The sequence below is a fragment of the Schistocerca nitens genome, chromosome 2 (genome assembly GCF_023898315.1).
Source record: "Schistocerca nitens isolate TAMUIC-IGC-003100 chromosome 2, iqSchNite1.1, whole genome shotgun sequence".
Lineage (NCBI taxonomy): Eukaryota > Metazoa > Arthropoda > Insecta > Orthoptera > Acrididae > Schistocerca > Schistocerca nitens.
In genome coordinates this window covers 857,649,421-857,672,023 of record NC_064615.1, presented here as the reverse complement: position 1 = coordinate 857,672,023, position 22,603 = coordinate 857,649,421, and the positions used below count along the sequence as shown (strand labels likewise).

Genomic DNA, 22,603 nt, shown 5'->3' with positions numbered 1-22,603 from the left:
ATCTCGTCCCTCAACATCAGTTCTGAAGTGTCTTATCGCCTCGTAAACTGCAAGTAATTCTCTGCCGAATGCTGAGTATTTCTTCTGCGCGTTGTTTAGCTTTTTTGAGAAAAACTGCAGGGGGGTCGTAACATCGTTGTATGTCTGACTCAGTACTGCGCCGATAGCATTGTCACTAGCGTCAGTAGTGATAAACATTGTGGCGTCCAACCGTGGGTGAGCAATAGTGACAGCGGAGGCCAACAGCTGTTTGAGTTCATTAAATGCCTTGTCCATGTCTGGTGTCCATGGTACCTGGCGGGTGCCAGAAGTTTGTGGGCCAGCGAGAGCATCTGTGAGAGGAGCCTGCACCACAGAAGCGGCTGGCAAATGTTTCCGGTAATAATTAACTGTTCCGATGAACCTGCGTAATTCTCTATAGGTCTGAGGGCGTAGCATCTCGAGAACAGGCTTGATCTTGTCCTGTGGTGGTGTCAGACTGTCCGATGACACAACATAACTTAGGAATGTGACGGATGACTGGTGCAATTGAGTCTTTTTATTGTTCAGTTCAATACCAGCGGCTGCTAAAATATCCGTCACGACTTGAGCATGCTCCTCACTCTAGTTCTAAAGTAGAAGCAAAAACCATTATGTCGTCCATGTATATGAAACAAAAGTCTAGATGGGATAAAGTTTGACTGATGAAACGTTGCCACGTTTGGGAGGCGTTTTTCAACCCAAACGGCATAAATTTGTATTGGAACAGCCCGAAGGGAGTGGTTATGGCAGTCTTTTCAATGTCCTCCGGAGCCATAGGAATTTGATGTAATGCGTGCTTACAGTCCAAAACAGAGAAGTACTTTGCACCTGCGAGCGCATGATTGAAGTCTGCGATGTGTGGGACCGGATATTTATCAATGATGGTGCGGGCATTTAAACGCCTATAGTCTCCGACCATACGCCAAGTACCATCTTTGTTTTGGTCAAACAGGATAGAACTAGCCCAGCAACCGGAAGAAGGTTCAATTATTCCCTTTTGTAACAGATCGTCCAATTGTTCTTTTGCAATTTTCATAAATTCCGGCTTGAGGCGGCGTGGACGTTGCGATATGGGCGGCCCATTGGTTAGACGTAACCGATGAACTGTGCCGTTAGTGACTACTGCAATACGTGGCGTGGCACGACAGTCAGATGTCCGTGAAGCGGAGCAGGCAGTGGCGGACAGGCCAAGCTGTGGCGCTGAGGGCACGGAAGTACAGGTGTGCCACCCGTTCGTAGGCTGCGTAAAGGCCGCACACGTGTTAACATGGGCGAGGTTGGTACACTGGTTCTTGGTAGCGGGCCGTGCCGCTACGAGTGCTGTAGGCACAAGTGGGGATGGCCGGACAGCAGATGGCCGTAGTTCATTGCCGCGAGCTTGGCAAGTTAATTGTCCATTCGGAACGCAAGGAGCATGAGCACTCGGGCATACCCTATCATTGCAAAAGGGGATGCTGACACAGTTTACAGATTTCACAACATTGTCGTTAACGTGCGCGGGCACGGGAACACCAGATTGGCACGGACTGACCTTGTCTGTAGCCAACGAGTCGTCTGCTTGTAGTGCCGCGAGGCGTTGTTGTGTGGAGGCCAACTCGTGGTGTACATCGCGGAGATGGCAGCAGCATTTCCATACGTTCCATCCGCAACTTTGAAGACTTGGCGCACTCCACTAGCCACTTGTTTGTCCAAGATTGCAGCTCCAAGGATAGGTTTACACACTTCTTAGCACAGCACACATGTTTGGTGTTAGCCGAACTGTCACTCGGCGAAGCAAAAGGAATATGTTTGTTAAGGGCAGGGTAAAACACAGTATTTTGCACAAAATCTAGTGACAACTGATAGTGCTTGAGGAAATCAATTCCGAGAATAGGTTCTTCAATTGTTGACACTAGAAACGTCCACTCCAGCTTGCACTCGGGCGAAAGTTTCACTGTATACAAAGTGGAACCCGAACACTGTAGGGTAGACAAGTTCACTGCACGAAGTACTGTTTTGTGTGGTTGCACTTTATTGGTTGCTAGGTGAACCGGCAGCAAAGAGACGTCTGCGCCAGTGTCTACCAGAAAACATACACCTGACCGTAAATCACGAACATAGACTCGACCACACTTACTGTTATTGTCCGAAACGGAGTGCAACGTGGGATGGTGCCCGTTGTTTACATTGCAGGAGGTGGCACCGTAGCCTACCTGCGGTTGGAGTTTGGGTAAGAACACAATGACTGGCATTTGCGAGCTTGCTCCCCGAATCTCGCGTGGAAGAAACAGTAAGGTTGGGCAGGCCTGTGCTCCTGTGGGTAGTTGCTAGGTGACAGTGTATGTGCCCCAGAGTCTTCCACAGAGGCCGATGCACTGTCGTTGCGAGGAGTTGGAGGTGCAGGCCGGGCGGCTAGTTTAACAAACTTGTTATTAGCAGCACCAGACAAGGGCGTGGCGTCAGAAAGCGTCTTAGTGCGGTCACGTCCAGAATGCAGTGCACGGAGCTCACGTTGCCTGGTGGAGTATGCTCTGTCGGCGGTACGTAAACGTTCATTTACTGGCCTATCTTCATACGCAGAGATTGCAGTCTGGACAGGCAAAGGCAGCTTTTCAGTCCAGATTTCTGTGAGCGTGTCATCAGGCATAACTTGCTCATCAACGAGAAGACGGATGCACCGCCACAGCTGGGACGGAGACCTGTCGCCGAGACGCTCTTCGTAGATGAACTGTCGCACATTTTCTCTCCTGGTTTTAGAGATGTGCCCCAGTATCGTCTGTTTTGCCACAGCATACTTCCCTGCTAGGGGGGGTGCTTTGACCAGATCGTAAATTAAATCGACGTGGTCGTGATGATGGTTCATGAGGCAGGCAAAGCGTGTGTCGTCGTCCAAAGCACAGACATTGAATGTTTGCTCAACCAGGTTAAACCAGAACTCCGGGTGAGCGGGTTTGAAGTCTGGTAATTTCGGCAGATTCGGCACTGCAGTCACTGCGGAGGTGCGCCTATTACTCTGGATGGAAGTAGAGCATGCAGAAGATTGTGAGTCCAAATTATTGGCGTCCCGTAATGCGGGAATCGCGAAATTCACTTGACGCCGGGGGGGGCGGCTGAGAAGCAGCAGATGCTCAAACGGTGTGAGGATCGTAGTCAAAATGTGCATTCTCATTGACGTGGTAGCTCGGAGAGAAGTCACAAGTGCTTAAGTATGCCGGTGAATGTCCGTTATGTACACAGTATTCACTCAACCGTGGGTGGTGGGGCTGGTTGTAGATGTCGGAGTAATTACTGTCCAGCACAGAATTGTTGACTTGATTAGAAGCAACACAAGGATCCCACACACGTCCACTAGGATGCACACTCGGTGTGATATTTGCTGTTTGGCGAGCATTGAACACCTGTTGACTAGCCGGCGCGGAAGGATACACACGTGGCGGGAACTGATTCGAGTTTGAATTTACTACTGGATTTTCCAAAGTAGCAAAACCTCGCTCGACGCCACGAACTGTATTGAATTGTGTGTTCGACACAGGAGTAGGAATGTTCCGACCAACACGCTGTGGAGAACATGTGGGCAGGTCCATGCTAACAAAGCCAGAGTCCACGACCGTTGGCAGTTGGAAGATACTGGCGGCACTCGATGAATTCCACTGCATGTTCTGGCTGAAGGATTCCGAAGATTCTTGCGGCGTGTCCACTATGATGGTAGGAGTGCTGGAGAGATGTTGCTGGAATCAGGGTGGCGGTGAATGCTGAAAGGCCATTGTCTGGAGCTGAACAAAGGCCCTCGCGATCGCGGAGAAACCCAACGCAGTAGGCGCGTAAATAACCTTCGGGCGGTAACTCGGACGTGTATTACACAAAATGGGGTCACCAGTGAGGGAATATGGTATAGTTGTAGGTAAACAACTAGAATTCTCTCATATACAGATTTATTCACACTTAGCGTCTACACAGATACAAGTCCAGAGGCTAACTGCCGTTAGCGTCCAACATCCTGCCCCCAAAGCCCTCTCCTCAAAGATAGCACACTTGCGCACAGAACAAATATTGATATTTATGGTGCTCTACACCACACACCTTTAAAGACTGGGCACTTTCTGTGATGAGGTGTGGGTGTTCAACATCCTGTCACCTGTTCATGGTTTGACTGTTCTTCTACCACTTTCCATAGTTGCTCAGGATGGCTGCATGCTAATGGTCAACCAGCTTCATCATTTACAGGATGCTCTTCTCTGGTGCCAGTTCATAACAACCTGCCCCTTGTCAGAGTCACTTATGTCATTAGATATCGCTATTTGCAATCAGTATCATCACTAGAATGATCTCTGTGTGTCTCTTCTCTGCTTATATACTTTTCTTATTGCTTCACATACTCACAGTGCCACCGGGAAGCATGCAATTTTGTGGTGGGCAGTAGTCATTATGTTCTGGGTTATCCATGATGTTAGAACAAATTTGTGGCCTTATCAAATGAACTAATTGCAAGAGACTGTCAGAATAAAAACCACCAATTACACAGAAAATAACTAACATTTTAGGGTCACTGGATTTTATGGAAACAGCAGTGATTTTTATGGAAGGATACAATTTTGTAATGTGGCCCCCTGTCTGGTCACCAGTGCACGCCATAATAACGTTCTGCGTAATTGCTACTAAGCAATGTACCAGATGTTTCTCAGACTGTCATCATTTACTGCATTTCCTATCACAGACAAAACAAATCAAACTAATAATGACTATACAGCAATTATTATTGCCATTTTAGTTTGCTCATAGCCATAAAGAATAGCTATCTTCATTTACAACTCAAATAAAACAATATTTAGTGTAAGACAAAAAATATTTTTCCCATTTTTGTTGAAGGCAAATGACAAACTTGAATCTATATTTTCATTCTTGTTTTGCCTTTTATTACAGAAACTGCTTGATGACCCTCTCTACATTGGACTAAGGCAAAAGCGAGTAAGAGGAGACCAATATTCTGACTTTGTTGAAGAATTTATGCAAGCAGTGGTAAAGAGATATGGTCAAAATACTCTTATACAGGTAACATAATATTTATACAGGTAACATAATATCTCTGCTCTAATTATCCAAAATTAAACTAATTACCAAAACAAATTCAGACTAAGTTCATTTATGAAATTTCTTAGAGATAAACCTACTAATGCAACAACACATTTGCAAATAAGAGTTAAGTCCATCATTTGTCACAAATACTTCAGAATTTTTGTAATAATAAAATAAATAAACATCATATATGATTAGGAACTTAGGGAAAATTTTTCTCATCACTATGTCTTCGTCAGTGAAGAAGCGCAGCCAGAAAATTCTGTTTACTTTGTCATTTTAAAATGTTTTTCATTATGAATGAATTGCAAAATTTTAATTATTTGCATTCCAAAAAGAGTGTTAAAATGACAGTTTTCTGTAGGTTTGTTTACTGGTATTTTAAAACATAACAATACTGAGTAAAATAAAATTTGCTTATCTGCTGATGCTGGAGCACTTTGAAAGCCTCTTCTTTCTTTGTTTTTATGTCCAAAAATCATTAGCTTTTTGCAGACTTTCATCCTAATACTGAATAACGTCACTGGGACATTTATGTAATTTCCTTATGTCTTGAAGAGTATACTGTAATCGGGGAAATGCCACATTCCAAAACATGTTTCATGTCTTAAACCTGACCCCATTGAGGAAGGACGTAGTCCCAAGTCTTCTGGCTCCATCTTATTAGATTTGTCTTCTCTACTGGCTGCTTGTAACTAATTGAGCTACTTATTGCATTGTTGAAGCAGAAGTGCATGTTGTTTTGTATAGCTTTGTATAGCATGAACTTCATGCAGTGAACTATTATGTGATAAATTGAATTAAGTTTAACAGCTATTTTCTTCATGTAGGCAGATTTATTACAGAGAGCAGGCTGCATAGATGAGAGACCTGTCTAAGACAACTCCAAGATACCTGGTTGTATAAATAACAGCTGGAATTCCACAGACACATTGTGTTTTTTATCCCAGTCTTGAGTGTAAGGAAGGAAGGAAAATAAGAGTTTATAGCCTTCTAAATCATGAGATAATTAGAGACAAACTTGAATTTGAGAAGGATATGGAAGGAAATCAGTGATGTTCTTTCACAGTTACTATCCTGACATTCACCTTAAGCAATTTAGAGAAAACACAGAAATCTGAACCACTCTTCTGGTTTTTCCATTTTCCTTTTTTGCCATAAAACCAAACATAGAAGATCTGTTAGGAACCAAGGATTGAATTATTCAAACTGAATGGTAATCCAAGGAGGATTAATATTCAAACATCAAAAACAGTTTTGCATCATCCCAGATCCCAGAACCCCTGAAGATACATGCTGATTGTGGATACTGTATCAGAGACACAGTCCATTTGACCGTTCAGAGATGTCACTAAACCTGCCAAAAGATGTAAACAACCATGAATGAGTAGCACCTATTAGACAGAGGGGGTCTGACAGCTGATCAGTTCCATTCATTCCCCCAGGAAGGAGGTACATGGCTTGTGTTCTCTGTAGTTCAGCCATGCCTAGACAGTCAATACCATGGTTCGATCACATCCCCATTGTTACTTAGCACCAGGAAGGGCTCTCAACAAGGGGAGTGTCCAGGCATCCTGGAGTGAACCAAAGTGATGTTGTTCGTACATGGAGGAGACACAGAGAGACAGGAACTGTCGATGACATGCCTTGCTCAGGCCACCTAAGGGCTACTACTGCAGTGGATGACTGCTATCTATGAATAATGGCTCAGAGGAACCCTGACAGCAGTGCCACCATGTTGAATAATGCTTTTCGTGCAGCTGCAGGACATGTGTATGAGTCAAACTGTGGGCAATAGGCTGTGTGATGCACAGCTTCACTCCCGACATCCATGGCAAGGTCCATCTTTGCAACCACGACACCATGCAGCATGGTACAGATGGGCCCAACAACATGCTGAATGGACCGCTCAGGACTGGCATCACATTCTCTTCACCGATGATTGTCGCATATGTCTTCAACCAGACAATCATTGCAGACATGTTTGGAGAGAACCCGGTCAGGCTGAACACCTTAGACACACTTTCCAGGGAGTGCAGCAAGATGGAGGTTCCATGCTTTTTGTGATGGCTTTATGGGGGGGCCAACGTACACTGCTGGTGGTACAATATGTGAATGCCATCCTCCGACTGATATTTCAACCATTTCATCAGCATATTGACCAGGCATTCATCTTCATGGATGACAATTCGCACCCCCATTGTGCACATCTTGTGAATGACTTCCTTCAGGATAATGACATCACTTGACTAGAGTGGCCAGCATGTTCTCCAGACATGAACCCTATTGAACATGCCTGAGGTAGATTGAAAAGTGCTTTTTATGGATGATGTGACCCACCAACCACTCTGAGGGATCTACACCAAATCGCTGTTGAGGAGTGGGACAATCTGGACCAACAGTGCCTTGATGAACTTGTGGATACTATGCCATGATGAATACAGGCTTGCATCAATGCAAGAGGATGTGCTACTGGGTATTAGAGGTACTGGTGTGTGCAGCAATCTGGGCCACCACATATGAAGGTCTTGCTATATGATGGTACAACATGCAATGTGTGGTTTTCACGAGTAATAAAAAGGGCGGAAATGATGTTTATGTTGATCTCTATTCAAATTTTCGGTACAGGTTCCGTAACTCTCGGAACTGAGGTGATACAAAACTTTTTTTGATGTGTGTACGTCGACAAATATAATTTTGTAGTTTATAGTATCACATGTTACTGAAAGGTCTATTGCTGCAATGTCATTAACCATGTTCTCCTGGAAACCTTCCTCTATGTATACCATGACAAAAATAACCTGACTTGTGTAGCATTTTTGTGGCTCATTTTTAAGCTGGACTTTTACAAATACCATAATAGTATTTTAAATAATTTTAAGAAATGTCAGAGAAGGGAACTTAGTTACCAAATATATTTGGGTATTTGTCTAACTTTAATTTGGAAGCTGCTTTTTATCTTCTCCATAATTATGAAATATTACATATGCTGATGCAGTTGTTACATAGTTATAATGCTCATTGTTTGGTGTCAATTAAAAAATGTTTAATTTGCTCTTTACTTGTGTCCTCTATGTTAATGGCATTATCATTTCATTTTTTTATAGAGACCACTGTTTTGTGCTGGTAAAGAGAGAGGAGTAGTCTTTGTTTCTTTGGATCATATGATTTTTTTGTGTTGGAAAATATTTCATTTATCTTCCCATTAAGAATGAGTTAGTGTGTAATCTGATTTGCTCTCTCTGTGCCACTCTGTTTAGTATGGTACCGTATATCTTGGCTGCCCATTTAACTTCCTTACCACAAGCGAGCAGTACTGTTACTGTATGTTACACTTATTTAGAAATATTAAAAAATCTGAACTTTATTAACCATTCTGTCAGAAGGGTGCAGTTTTTAATTAATTTGTTCATTGAATTATTTTATTAATGAACCTTATCATAATTAATTCAAGAACTTCAATTATATAATGTTAAGTAATAGAAAAAGATAATTTTAGCAAATTTTTTTACCTTGTATGCAATGATGCATCTAATGAACATAGTATGTATTTCTATTAATGTTTCAGTTTGAAGATTTTGGAAACTACAATGCATTTCATTTGCTTGAAAAATACAGACAAAGTTATTGCACATTCAATGATGACATACAAGGAACAGCCTCAGTCGTTGTGGCTGGATTACTTGCCTCTTTCCGTATCACAAAGACGCGCTTGTCTGACAACATAATACTGTTTCAGGGTGCTGGACAGGTATCTATGAACTGTTTACTAAAATATCGTAATTGAAGGAAATACTGTATGACTAACTTTATGTTGACTTGTGACATAAATGCACAAGTTTATGTCGCCATGATGCTCTGTTATTGCTTTTTATGTATCTCTTCACATTCGAAAGCAATTCTTGAGTCAAGACTTCAGGTGTCAGAAGTTGCAGCACTTCAAAGGATTATTTTTTTCTTCAAGAAATGAATTGTTGCTCACTTCAAAGGACCATGTGAGAGTGCAGATTTGTTTTTGATAGTGACTGACAGCTGACAGCCATTGCATCTACCATCAGTCCTCTGTAGATACTCCTGCATTTTGCTGCAGTCTTCTCACATTGTAATTCATCCATCCACAACAATACCATTGGTAAACAGCGTCACGGTGGTTTGGATGATTCAGTTGTAGAGGATTTCATTCTTTTGTAGTTACTTGGAATGTACACTTTTTTACCTTGTTTCATGTGCTATTCTTTCACCTTCATTTGCATTATGAAGCACTGATAGTTCTTCATTCCTGCAGCAGTAGCAGTTGCACTTTCCAAGTATATTAACTGACCAAAATCCATAAAATGGGAACAGTCAGTTTTGCTGTAGGATACTGTTTTTTCCATTGACAATATGATTTTCGATTGTTTAATGATGTTCTGGCTGATCAGTATAAAGTTAAGCTCCAGTAGCTTGGAGGTTTATCACACAAGAACACCCTGCTACTCACATACAAGAGGTATCACTTGAACCCGCCAACTCAAGAGGTTCATTGTATCTTCAGTGAAAGAAATTGAAAACAGGATTAACTTGATCAGCACTTTTTAAGTGAACTAATTGGTAAGCAGCTACCAGTGAAAAATTCTATTCAGTGGAAAACTATCATGTTCGCTGATATCATAAAAGCAAAAATTTCTCCAACTCTAAAGCTTTGGGTAATTACTGTCCATCCATTTTCATTATCAAAAAGGCCATTCATTTGATCTATGAAACTTAAACATTCATTTTAACAAATGTCTACAGTTTGGAATTTCCCTGAATCATTAAAAACTTCAAAGTTATAGCAGTTTCCAGAAAAGGAGTCGAAAATCTCCCACAGAATTACTGACTAGTTTCAGTAGTTGTGATTGTTTCAAAAATTTTTGGAACTCCCATACAATCAGCTAAGCAATCATTTTGAAGAAAATAATTTCCTTCCAAAGAATCAGACTGGTTACACAGGAGGAAGAAATAGGCTACAACTTCAGCAGTTTAAAACATAGTAAACCAGATAGTCAAAGCTTTTGAAAATAAGAATAAGACCTTGCTTTTTATATGAGCTAAGTAAAGCTTTTGATTGTAGTCCTTACTAAATATTATTTGAGAAGCTTGAACTTTATGGGATACATAATACATCAATACAAGTAATTGCTTCATACTTATGCAACAGAAAACAATATGTCTCTCTGAGGAAGAGACATTCTCTGATGAAAACTTTTGAAACAGGTGTACCTCAGGTGTCATTTCTTCGATTATTCTTTTTCAGTATTGAAATCAGTTAACTGCTGAATTATGCTCAGCATTCTGCAATCTGCTATGTAGGTGACTCAGTGATAATTAATGACTCTGTGATAATTAAAACCCATCAAGACACAGCATTGTTAAAACAGTTCTCACTGGAATCACTATATGCTGCAGTGATATGGTTCTTCTCCTGTATAACTCAGATAAGACCCAGCATCTTCTGATAGGACTAAATAATGGAGAGACAGCTCGTAGTTAAAGGCTCTGAAGTGGAGCCACCTGAAAATATATATTAAAATAAATCTCTCGATAATGGATTACATAATTTATCAGGTTACATTTTATATATTTGCCACATGAATTTACATAATAACAGTCAATATATTTAGAACTGTTGATATCATCAAGTGATGTTTTTCAAATAATTATTAGCTAGTCTTAAGACTGCGCCTCAAAATGCTTCTTAGCTCTATGTAGCAGAGGTTGAGTGCATGGTTTCTACAGTATACAGCTCTTACAGGCCCCCTGAATATTCAGTTCATTCAGCCTACTGGCCCTACATCACCTCTTCCTCATGTCTACATCACAAGCAGAATTTGGGCAGATATATTGGATTCCATCATATTCAGCTGAAACCTATGTTTTCTGGGTTTTATGTAATAACATATGTCCTATGAATGTATGCTGTTTCAAAGCATCAGTATGTAGAGGGTCTCTTGACACTGTGTCTTTATTGGTATGATTTGTTGTAAGAAAATGATAGAAAACATCATATTTGCGATTAAAGAATTTTTGTATTTCTTCATTTTAATTTTACGACTTATGTGACATGAAGGTATGCCATTTCAGGGCAATGGCGCATTGAATATGCATAGAAACTGGATCATTCTTGGTACAATTTGTTCTGACTGAATGTAATTTAATGGCATACCAGTCATTAATGGCTTCGGGAAATTGGATAAAAAAAAAAAAAAAACAAATCTGCATAGAAGTTTATGGCAGTTAGTGGATAGAGGTATGGATTTACAATGCAAAAGTTAGTTGGTTCGCATCCTGCTTTCTTTGTTTTTTTTTTTTTTAATATTAGATTTTGGGACTTTCTTATTAATTTAATGGAAGTATGCTCTGTAATGTTAGATTTCATGTACGTATAACAGCTCTCTCTCTCTCTCTCTCTCTCTCTCTCTCTCTCTGTCTCTCTCTCTCTCTCTCCATCTCCTTCCCTCCATCCCTCCCTCTCTCCCTCTCAGGAGTGAGTTTGTTCCTTTGTGCGAACATGCCAGGGAATATACGAACAAACTGCAACATTGTTTTCTATGTCACTGTCTAATTAGATCCTAATTCAGTATTTATTTATTTATCCGAAAATCACAATCATAGCACAAGTCAAAACATTAAGCATGCAGTAATGCTAGTGCACATAGCACTAAAAATTTCTCCAATACACTTCTTTTAGTATGAGTCATTGCAATAAAGTATTGGCATGTGATGTCAGCAGATAAATATGCTACTGGAGTTATCTTTTAGTGTTATTTAGAAGTTGATTATGAAATGGAAAGAAGATAACTATGTAAACTATCGACTAGAGTGTGATACTGCCATATTGAACCCCTCTCTCATTTCCCCCCACACCCACTCCCTCCACCGCCAAATCTTGGTTGCATCACAGACTGACCTTTAGTGTAGCCCAAAGTTTGGTTTGCTCCAATTGATAAATGTCACAGCCTTCCCTAGAATGGAAACTGCAAGCTACATCTGAACTAACTACTTAGGAAACAACAACAACACAAGGAAAAGAATAGACTGCCACTCACTGTAACGATGACATGTTGAACTAAAGACAGGCACAATGAAAAGACACTTACACATTAGCTTTCAGCCAAAGCCCTCTTCAGATAAGGAAACACACATACATTCATTCACATAAGTGAGCACACCTCACACTCACTTGACCATCAACTCCGGTGGCTTGAACCAGAATTCTCGACATTCCGGTCTGAGCTGCTGGAGGTAGCAGTCCTCTGTTTTCGAGGTACGCTTGCTTATGTGAATAAATTTGTGCATGTATTTCTTTTTCTGAAGAGGGCTTTGGCTGAAAACCAATGTGTAACAGTCTTTTCATTGAGCCTGCCTGCAACTCAATGTGTCATCTTTACGGTGAGTAGCAATTTATCATTTTCTTTATGTTGTTGATATTCCAACGTGAAGTTCCCATTGAATGTATAAAATAAGTCATTTTAACTGTTTCGCTTCGTATTGATTTCACATTGATGTGGGGAGTACACGTCAGTCAAATCTGGAAAAGAATATCATAGACAACATGTCTACATAGAAATTAAGAGATGCAGTTCCTCTGTTTTGGACTGTTCTAATCACACATCTCTTGTGGACTGCCGAAGTGGGGGCACTCTTCATATGTAAGTGATATACTGAAAATAACAAAAAAAGTCATTAGAAATATATGAGGCTGGCCCAAGAGACCACTGTCAGTCTCTGTTTAGAAAAATTAAGATGGTCAAAACTGTAATCTGCACATATATATCTCTTCATTATGCCTTAAGTTATATGTAAGAGGAGATATTCACCAGAATAACAAAAGAGGTAAATTGAAAATTGATATTCCGAAACACTATTCACTGCCTCAAGTTTGTGTAATGAGAAGATTGCTGAAGCATAAAGTATTTTGATATTTTTATAGGCTTCACTTGGTATTGCTGGACTTTGTGTAAGGGCAATGCAGGAAGAGGGAACCTCCCTGCAAGATGCAAGAGACAAGATCTGGATGGTAGACTCAAAAGGACTGATTGTCAAAGACAGGCCTTCAGGTGGCATTACAGCACAAAAGTCAGTATATGCAAAAACCCATGAGCCTATCAAAGATCTTGAGGAAATAGTTGAAACAGTGAAACCAACAGTCATCATAGGTAATTATCAGATTTTTATTCCTACATAGTTTAACTTATTTACTAAATCTATACCAGTCTTTACTGCATTTTGCTTTGAAGTTCAATTTCGTCTTGATCACAGCTTTAGTGTTTCTTCCTATACTGTGCTCTGGGGCTTGAACTAGTGCAGACACTGGTTGAGTTGTTCTATGAAGCATAATTAAACAGCAAAATAGTGGTCCACAAAGATTCATCTATATCATTGTGCTTATGAATGACTGTCACAGGTTTATCCTAGCCTTAAAACACATTCTCCACTCTCATAATTATCCTGGCCTCAGTCTGCGGTAACATACTGTCCTTACACGATTCACCCAAAAATTTCCACCCCCTCTGTTCTACTATCTACACCCCATTGCTGTCTCCCACCCTCTTTGTTTTTCTGCCTTCTGCTAACAGACATGTCCATCTTTACCTGCTGCTCTCCATTTTTTGCTTCTTTTTCCCCCCACCTCCCTGCCCAACAACCTCCTGACACTGTGGCTGTTGGGACTCCAATCCATGCACGCTCCACTGGACAGAGTTCTTCTCTCTCCTAACCCATACACTACCATCCCTTCCCCTTTCCTGCCCCCTCCAGATTGCTGCTTACATCCAACGTGAAGTTGCACTCTGGCCTGATATTCTGGAGTTGGCAGTCACGTATGCATAAGGTGAGCTTGCTTGCATTTATGAATGGTGTGCATTTATCTTTTGCTGATGAAGGCTATGGCTGAAAGCTTTATGTAAGTGTCTTTTAATTGTGCCTGTCTCCAACTTAACACATCTTCTTTACAGTAAGAAGCAATCTATCTTTTCCTACATTGTTGATATTCCTACCTGGAGTTTCCACTGTTTAAACTGAAATCTCTTTATATTTTTCTAGGTAAAAACTTAACAATTCTAAAAATTATGATATAATATTGAATTCTGTAGTCTTTTTTAAGTACAGTGATATTTGTACCTCACATGTATTATCACTTATGTTTGTATTAAATGTTTCTGCTCTCTGTTTATGCAAAATCTGTAAATTCTGTTCTCTCACTTAGCAGATATATATACACTTATCATGTAGGCTTATAAGTAGTCACTTATGCATGTATAAAATACACTACTCTGTTTGTATGAAGCTAGTAAAAATTCTTGTGATGTTTACAAAAGTCATCAACTGGGGGCTCCATGCAAAAACATACAATAAATGTATTCCTCTTAACAAGTACCCAGCTAAACACTTAGGACTTATTTCATGAGCTACTGGGATATTAAAACATCATTATCATAATTGATGATTTTGATCAATGGGAATAAACTATGAAACTTAATCCCTGAAAGGCTGAGAAACAAATAATGTCTAATAATTAACATTTTTCCAGAACATATGGTTTCTACACTAAGCAAAGTTTTTATTCATTCTGTGCAGCTACTTGTAGGTGACATTCTAGTAGCATACATCAACCTTTGCATGAGCTTTATGTGAGCTAATTAGAAACTCAATGGCATAAGTACAAAATTCAGCTTCAGTTTGTGGATGGAGATTACCAGTGACTGTATAAATGGTCAGACAATCCTATTATATCTACATTACCTATTTTATTTATTTATTTATCCATCCATAGATAATGAATATTGTATGGATGTTATCCAAAAGTACATGTAAATTTATGAGAAACAATTCGTGCAAAAGGAACATACAAAATTTTACATTAAGTAGTACAAAGAATAATACATACAAAATTGTACAAAAATGTACAAAGAATAATACTTGGTCATACAAGAGACAGTAATACAACTTTTTATACATGTATACTAACAGTATTGCAACTGCATAGTCTGTTTGCCCTAAGGCTTTACTTTTGTCTTCCCTAAACAGGAAGCCCTTACATTCACTACAATAATGCAGTAAAGATTTTACCACACTCAGCAGCTGTCCATCACATATACAAAATTAAAAGAAACTTTAGGGGATGAAAGACAGTGTTTTCAGTTTTGCCTTAATATAAACATTATCAGAATAATTTATTGGCCTAAATAGTCATTTACCACATAAAAACATTGTTCAATTAGAAATTCTTTAAATTCTACTTTAAATCTGTTTTCATCTTCTAACTTTTTGGAGTTGGCTGGCAGTATGTTGTAGAGTTTTGTACCAATATAGCTCACGTGCCTTTGTGTGTGTGTTCATTTTGTTTTCTGAGTATGGAGTGCTGTGCTATTTCGAGTATTGTAGTTTTGCAAGTTGGCATTTGTCTGAAAATCTGCAAGGTGGGCCCTAACATATAAAACACATTTGTTTATATATAAGGAAGGTATTTAGAACTTAAAGCTTGCTGAGTAAGAGTTTGCATTGTGTCTGTGGATGACTGTCTGTTATTATTCAGATATCCTTCTTCTGTAACAGAAAGATTTGTTTTAGATGGCAAGTGGTGGAACCCCAAAATGTATGTTGCAAGAGACCGAAAACAGGAAAAATATACCATCCTCACACCCTCTGCATTACAAATATTTGCAATAGTTCTAAGAGCAAATCAGGCTCAGTTAAGTTTTGGCACACATTTTATTACATGGTTAATAAAATTAAGATTTTCGTCTCCATGATTATGCCACTCTGTCTATGGCCTTGTCACCCAACAACAGATCAAGATGTACATTTTGACATATAATTTTTTTATTTGCATTTAATGTGAACTGGTTTGCATTAAACCAACTGTGGACATTCTTTATTACTTGATCAATAGTTGTTCGCAGCATTTGCTTAGGTGCACCTATTGTCACACTAGTGTCATCTGTGAATAGTATGGCCTTTGCTGCTGCATCTGAGATGTGAAAGTCACTTATGTAGACAAGAAACAGTAAGTGACCTAGAATACTGCCTTGCGGCACTCCTATTTCCACATTTTTCGCATCTCATACTAAATTTATTTTGTGGTTGAGTAAACTGACATCAGTCCTACAATCTGTGTTCTGTATTTTAGGTGTAATTCAAACCACATTTTCCCTGTTCCATGAATACCCAATTTTTCCAGTTTTTCTTAAAGAATGCTATGACTGACAGTGTCAAATGCTTTGAAGATATCTAAATTTATTCTTACTATGCTCTTGTCTTTTTCTAGATTTTTGATTATTTGTTCAGTGTAGCACATTAGTGTTGTTTCTGTAGTTTTAACTGCCTGGAAGCCATGCTGATTTCTATTTAGTAACTTATGGTCATTTAGATGTTTGTTGATTCTGTGCTTATTAATTTTTCTATTATTTTGGAAAATGCTGGAAGTAGAGACACTGGCCGATAGTTTTCTACCTTATGCTTGTCGCCATTCTTGAATAATGGCTTCACTTTTGACATTTTCATCCTTTCGAGAAACACTCCATCACTAAATGATAAGTTGGCTATGTATGCCAAGGGCCTTGCGATTTGTGCAGCTGTCATTGTTATGATATAAACAGGCACCTCATTTACATTATTTTAGATTTCAAGTTCTTTATTACTATGAACACTTCATGTTCATATTTTGGATCTATCCTCACACTACAAGCAGCTTTTGAAAATTCAGGTTTTTCTTGGTTTGTGCAGATACTAAAGTAACATGTTCACACCACCTCGTTTATATTGGAATATTTGAAGAGTGCAGCAGCCTGTGGGAGTTGCATATTCATGCATGCCTCTCGATTTGTGGTGAACATTTCAAATCCTTCCACTAAAACACAAGAAAGTGTCTCATTCACTGTAATTCATTGTGAAGGATGCTGCATGCTATGCATAAAATGGCCTGTTTATTGAAAAAGTGTGTTATCGACTTTTGTTCATAAAACATTATTTATTCTTTAGATCATCATGTATCATCTTCTGCACTTTACCTAATTGTTCAAAATCATATGTGTATGAAAAGTATGTTCGTCTTTTTCTTATCAGTGCATGTCATTTTATTTACCTTGAGCTACTTATATAATTGTTGAGATATTTTTAACTGTTTTAGGACTACTGAAATAAAACAAATCTTTGATTTTTTTTTAATCTGGCTGTAGCACAAACATACTTTTGACAATTGTTTTGTTGAAGATTTGTGGGAGCACTTGTAGAAATAATGTTTTTATTACAGTGTCTGCTACAGTAATATTAAATGTTCATTTTTTAAAAATCTTGATAACATTAACAAAATGTTCATCTTCCCCTCCCAGGTGCTGCAGCTGTTAGAGGAGCTTTTACACCAAAGCTGTTAAAAACTGTAGCAAAATTCACAGAGCATCCTATTGTGTTTGCATTGAGTAATCCTACAGAAAAGGCAGAATGTACAGCTGAGGATGCATATGTTAACACAGATGTAAGTGACTCAATGAATGTGAAAATAATAACAATAGGCTATAGCATTTTGAGAGAGAGAAATGTTCTGTTACATTTGCAAGAGATCCTGCCTTTTTGCAAGATACTGCAGTAATTTCTCCCATGTCATGAAATTGAACATACAGAGATGGTAATGTGTAACATTTGATGGGAATGATGCTCCAAAATATATGCAGAAACAGATATGTTACTTAATGGGACTTGCCCATTATTACTGTGTAACTTTCAGTGTGTGATCATTTCTTCAAGTGTGCTCTGTTTCATGTAAAAATAATATGAAAAGGATAGTTGCGACTCAACATATAGTGGAGATGCTGAGTCACAGGCATATCAGTACTAAACAAACAAGGGAAAGTTGAAAGGTGGAAGAAATATATAGAGAGGCTCTACAAGGGAAGTGAACTTGAAGACAATATTGAGAGAGAGAAGAAAAAGTAGATGAATGGGAGATGGGAGATATGGTACAGTGATGAAAGTTTGACAGAACACTGAAATATATTGTTGTCAGAAACTCTATTGCTAAGAGATTCATTTTTTTGCCCAAATTTTCTTCTTCTGTTTAGTTTTTACCCTGAGTAAATAACACTCTGTTTGTATTGTAGTCCTATTAGAAACTGTATTTTATGAAATAAATGTAATCGTGAAACTTTTATTAATGAAAAATGACTTTGTTACAGTTTCTTTTTTTAATGAATTTCATGAATATTGGCAATGTTTGAGCTTCCAACTGCAAGCAGAAGACAACTTTACTAATTTACATTACTTTCTCCACCATCTCCTGTGTGATTCAAGTATAATTTGGCAAGTGTTGTTAATCTGGTAGTCTTTACTGGAAAATTGGTTTCAAGTTAATGTTTGAGGGTGAAGAGGATCTTTCAAGGACTCCTCCATGAAAAAATTTTAAATCTCAAGGCAAAGATAATCACATATATATCTCAATAAGTGAGAAGATACATTTGTGTGGTTTAAGCCAGGACTAGATGAGAGCCAAGCATTTTGTTCTCTGTGTAAGATGCATTTTAGTATTTCAAATGGTGTGGATTAACTGACCTGAGGCAATGTGCACAATTCAGGGGATAAAAATTAAGGAAAAGTTCAAACAAACTAATGAGCTATTTTTTTTATCTTAAACAGTAAAGAAGAGTTGGATAAAAGCATCACATGTGAACTTGATTTTCTGTGTGGTGCAGCAAAACAAAATCTAAGTTATTCATGTCTGGACTGCAGAAAAAAAGTTTGTGTCCAATATATTTAGTGATTCTGCAGTTGTTTCCAAACTTTCATGTGGATGCAGTAAAGTGGAAATGATTGTGAAGGATGTTCTAGCTCCTAAAATTGAAGAAAAGACTTTAACATTTTTTTCATTGGCAACCAATGAGGAGCTTAGTAGTCATCGAGATTACCTAAGCAGCAGTGTGAACAAAGAGGGAAGAGGATCATTATGTTGTAAACTGGCCTAAATTGTTTGCTTCAATACATGAGGAAGGTGTGCCAAATATTTCCAAAGTGCCAGGAGTTTTGTTCAGTATTATTGGCTTCAATTGCCTTTGTGGAGTGAAACATGAAGAATAAGTGATGTGACACAAGCAACAGATGTTCAACAGATTTAATTAAGACAGAATTCCAGGTGACTAGTGAACTATAAAAGCACACCCTGTTCAGAATTTTTTTAAAATTTGTGAAGAGTGATAGTCAGTTACTGAAAAGTGCCAGAAGTTCAGTGAAATACAATTAGAATCAATTTGAATGTGACTGATTAGCACTTGAAAATGATAAGCATGTCTTTTTCATCTGTTATATATAAAAAACAAAGATGCTGTAACTTACCAAATGAGAAAGTGCTGGTAGACAGACACAATAAAAAACACACAAACACACACACAAATTTCAAGCTTTCACAACCCAAGGTTGCTTCATCAGGAAAGAGAGAAGGAGAGGGAAAGACGAAAGGATGTGGGTTTTACGGGAGAGGGTAAGGAGTCATTCCAATCCAGGAAGGAGGATTGGAATGACTCCTTACCCTCTCCCCTAAAACCCATAGCTTGAAATCTGTGTGTGTGATTGTGTGTTTTTTATTGTGTCTATCTACCAGCGCTTTCTCGTTTGGTAAGTCACAGCATCTTTGTTTTTATATATATTTTTCCCACGTGGAATGTTTCCCTCTTTTTGTTTCATTTGTTAGATGTTTACTCCTGCATTATTAATATTTTGTGCACTCTGTTGATATATGGGAGGTCTATGTAATTTTTTGTGTGATGTATTGTTATAATTCTCTTACATTTTTAATAGAACAAGCCACTTAGCGTTAACATTTGCAATTGCTTTGCCTATATGATTAAGATTTATACTATTTGGATGAATCAATCACACTAACCATATATTCACACACACAAGTAATGAGTCATCCCTCTTTTTCTAATAGCAAGGAAATCATTTCTGAAAAAGAGGAATTTGTTAACATTGAATATAAATAAGAATTACGAAATCTTTTCTGATACTTGTCTGAAGTGTAGCTTTGTGTAGAAGTGAAATGTGGACAATAAGCATTCAACAAAAATAGAATAGGAGCTTTTGAGATATGGTACTATAGAAGATTGCTGAAGATTAGATGGGTTGATCAAGTAACCAGTAAGGAGATATGAATCAAATTCAGGAGAAAAAAATTATGATTCAACTTGTCTAAAAGATTAGATCAGTTGAGAGAATATATTCTGATTCATCAAGAAATTGTCTGTCCAGTATTGTAGGGAGGTGTGATGGGATGATCAGAATTGTAGAGGAAGACCATGGGATAAACATAGTGTCACATTCAAATTAGTGCAGTTTGTCTTAGTTATTCAGAGATGAAGAGGCTTGCATAGGTTAGACTAGTTTGATGATGACCAATGTTTGAATTGTTATTCAAAGATGATGAGGCTTGCATAGGATAGACTAGTTTGATGAGTTGCATCAGCTCAATATTTGAACTGAAGACAACAGCAGCAACAACATGGGTCATGAGTTCCCACAAGGACACCCCCCTACATCACTGTACAACACAGTTGAGACCATTGGTGGCTTTCTGGGACTACTTTCAATTTTACATAACAGAGTGATTGTAGCAAACCCTGAAAAACGTGGACATGTTGTAGGTGTACTCTTCTGCGCTTCATGTGAGGGCCAAAATGCACCAGTAAGAAATGGAACAAGCTGTGTTCTACCGTAGATTTGGAAAAAAAATCTGTTAACATTTAATTAACCATGAAAAAGTGTTCAGTCCAGAAACTGACATATTGTCAAACTTGAAAAGGCAGTGTCAGCATTCATAACACAAAAAAATATGACTGCAAAATCCATTGGCATGCCTGCACAACAATTTCTGAAACTGGGGATATGAAGACAGTCTTGATTTGATCCTAGGATCTCCACAATGACTTCTACATCTACATCTGCATGGATACTCTGCAAATCACATTTAAGTGCATGGCAGAGGAATCATTGAACGACCTTCACAGTTCTCTATTATTCCAATCTCGTATAGCGCGTTCGGTAGTAGGAAAAGAGAGAGAAGGAAACGTAGTAGGTGAATATGGATTGGGGCTAAGAAATGAAATAGGAAGCCGCCTGATAGAATTTTGCACAGAGCACAACTTAATCATAGCTAACACTTGGTTCAAGAATCATAAAAGAAGGTTGTATACATAGAAGAAGCCTGGAGATACTGACAGGTTTCAGATAGATTACATAATGGTAAGACAGAGATTTAGGAACCAGGTTTTAAATTGTAAGACATTTCCAGGGGCAAATGTGGACTCTGATCACAATCTATTGGTTATGAACTGTAGATTAAAACTGAAGAAACTGCAAAAAGGTGGGAATTTAAGGAGATGGGACCTGGATAAACTGAAAGAACCAGAGGTTGTACAGAGTTTCAGGTAGAGCATAAGGGAACAATTGACAGGAATGGGGGAAAGAAATACAGTAGAAGAAGAATGGGTAGCTTTGAGGGATGAAGTAGTGAAGACAGCAGAGGATCAAGTAGGTAAAAAGATGAAGGCTAGTAGAAATCCTTGGGTAACAGAAGAAATATTGAATTTAATTGATGAAAGGAGAAAATATAAAAATGCAGTAAATGAAGCAGGCAAAAAGGAATACAAATGTCTCAAAAACAAGATCGACAGGAAGTGCAAAATGGCTAAGCAGAGATGGCTAGAGGACAAATGTAAGGATGTAGAGGGTTATCTCACTAGGGGTAAGATAGATACTGCCTACAGGAAAATTAAAGAGACCTTTGGAGAACAGAGAACCACTTGTATGAATATCAAGAGCTCAGATGGAAACGCAGTTCTAAGCAAAGAAGGGAAAGCAGAAAGGTGGAGGGAGTATATAGAGGGCCTATACAAGGGCAATGCACTTGAGGACAATATTATGGAAATGGAAGAGAATTTAGATGATGATGAAATGGGAGATACGATACTGCGTGAAGAGTTTGACAGAGCACTGAAAGACCTGAGTCAAAACAAGGCCCCGGGAGTAGACAACATTCCATTAGAACTACTGACGGCCTTGGGAGAGCCAGTCCTGACAAAACTCTACCATCTGGTGAGCAAGCTGTATGAGACAGGCAAAATACCCTCAGACTTCAAGAAGAATATAATAATTCCGATCCCAAAGAAAGCAGGTGCTGACAGATGTGAAAATTACCGAAAAATCAGTTTAGTAAGTCACGTATGCAAAATACTAATGCGTATTCTCTACAGACCAATGGAAAAACTGGTAGAAGCTGACCTCGGGGAAGTTCAGTTTGGATTCCGTAGAAATGTTGGAACACGTGAGGCAATACTGACCCTACGACTTATCTTAGAAGGTAGATTAAGGAAAGGCAAACCTGCGTTTCTAGCATTTGTAGACTTAGAGAAAGCCTTTGACAATGTTGACTGGAATACTCTCTTTCAAATTCTGAAGGTGGCAGGGGTAAAATACAGGGAGCAAAAGGCTATTTACAATTTGTACAGAAACCGGATGGCAGTTATAAGAG

General features: G+C 38.7%; 1 protein-coding gene across 1 annotated transcript in view; it reads left to right on the top strand.

The window, feature by feature from the left end:
• LOC126234673 (NADP-dependent malic enzyme-like) overlaps positions 1-22,603 on the top strand; it is a 112,653-nt gene that overhangs the window by 45,177 nt on the left and 44,873 nt on the right. Inside the window, exons 5-8 of the mRNA XM_049943413.1 lie at positions 4,921-5,049; positions 8,642-8,824; positions 13,025-13,250; positions 17,424-17,566. Coding sequence (XP_049799370.1) covers positions 4,921-5,049; positions 8,642-8,824; positions 13,025-13,250; positions 17,424-17,566 — 681 coding nt within the window. The remainder of the gene's footprint in view (positions 1-4,920; positions 5,050-8,641; positions 8,825-13,024; positions 13,251-17,423; positions 17,567-22,603) is intronic.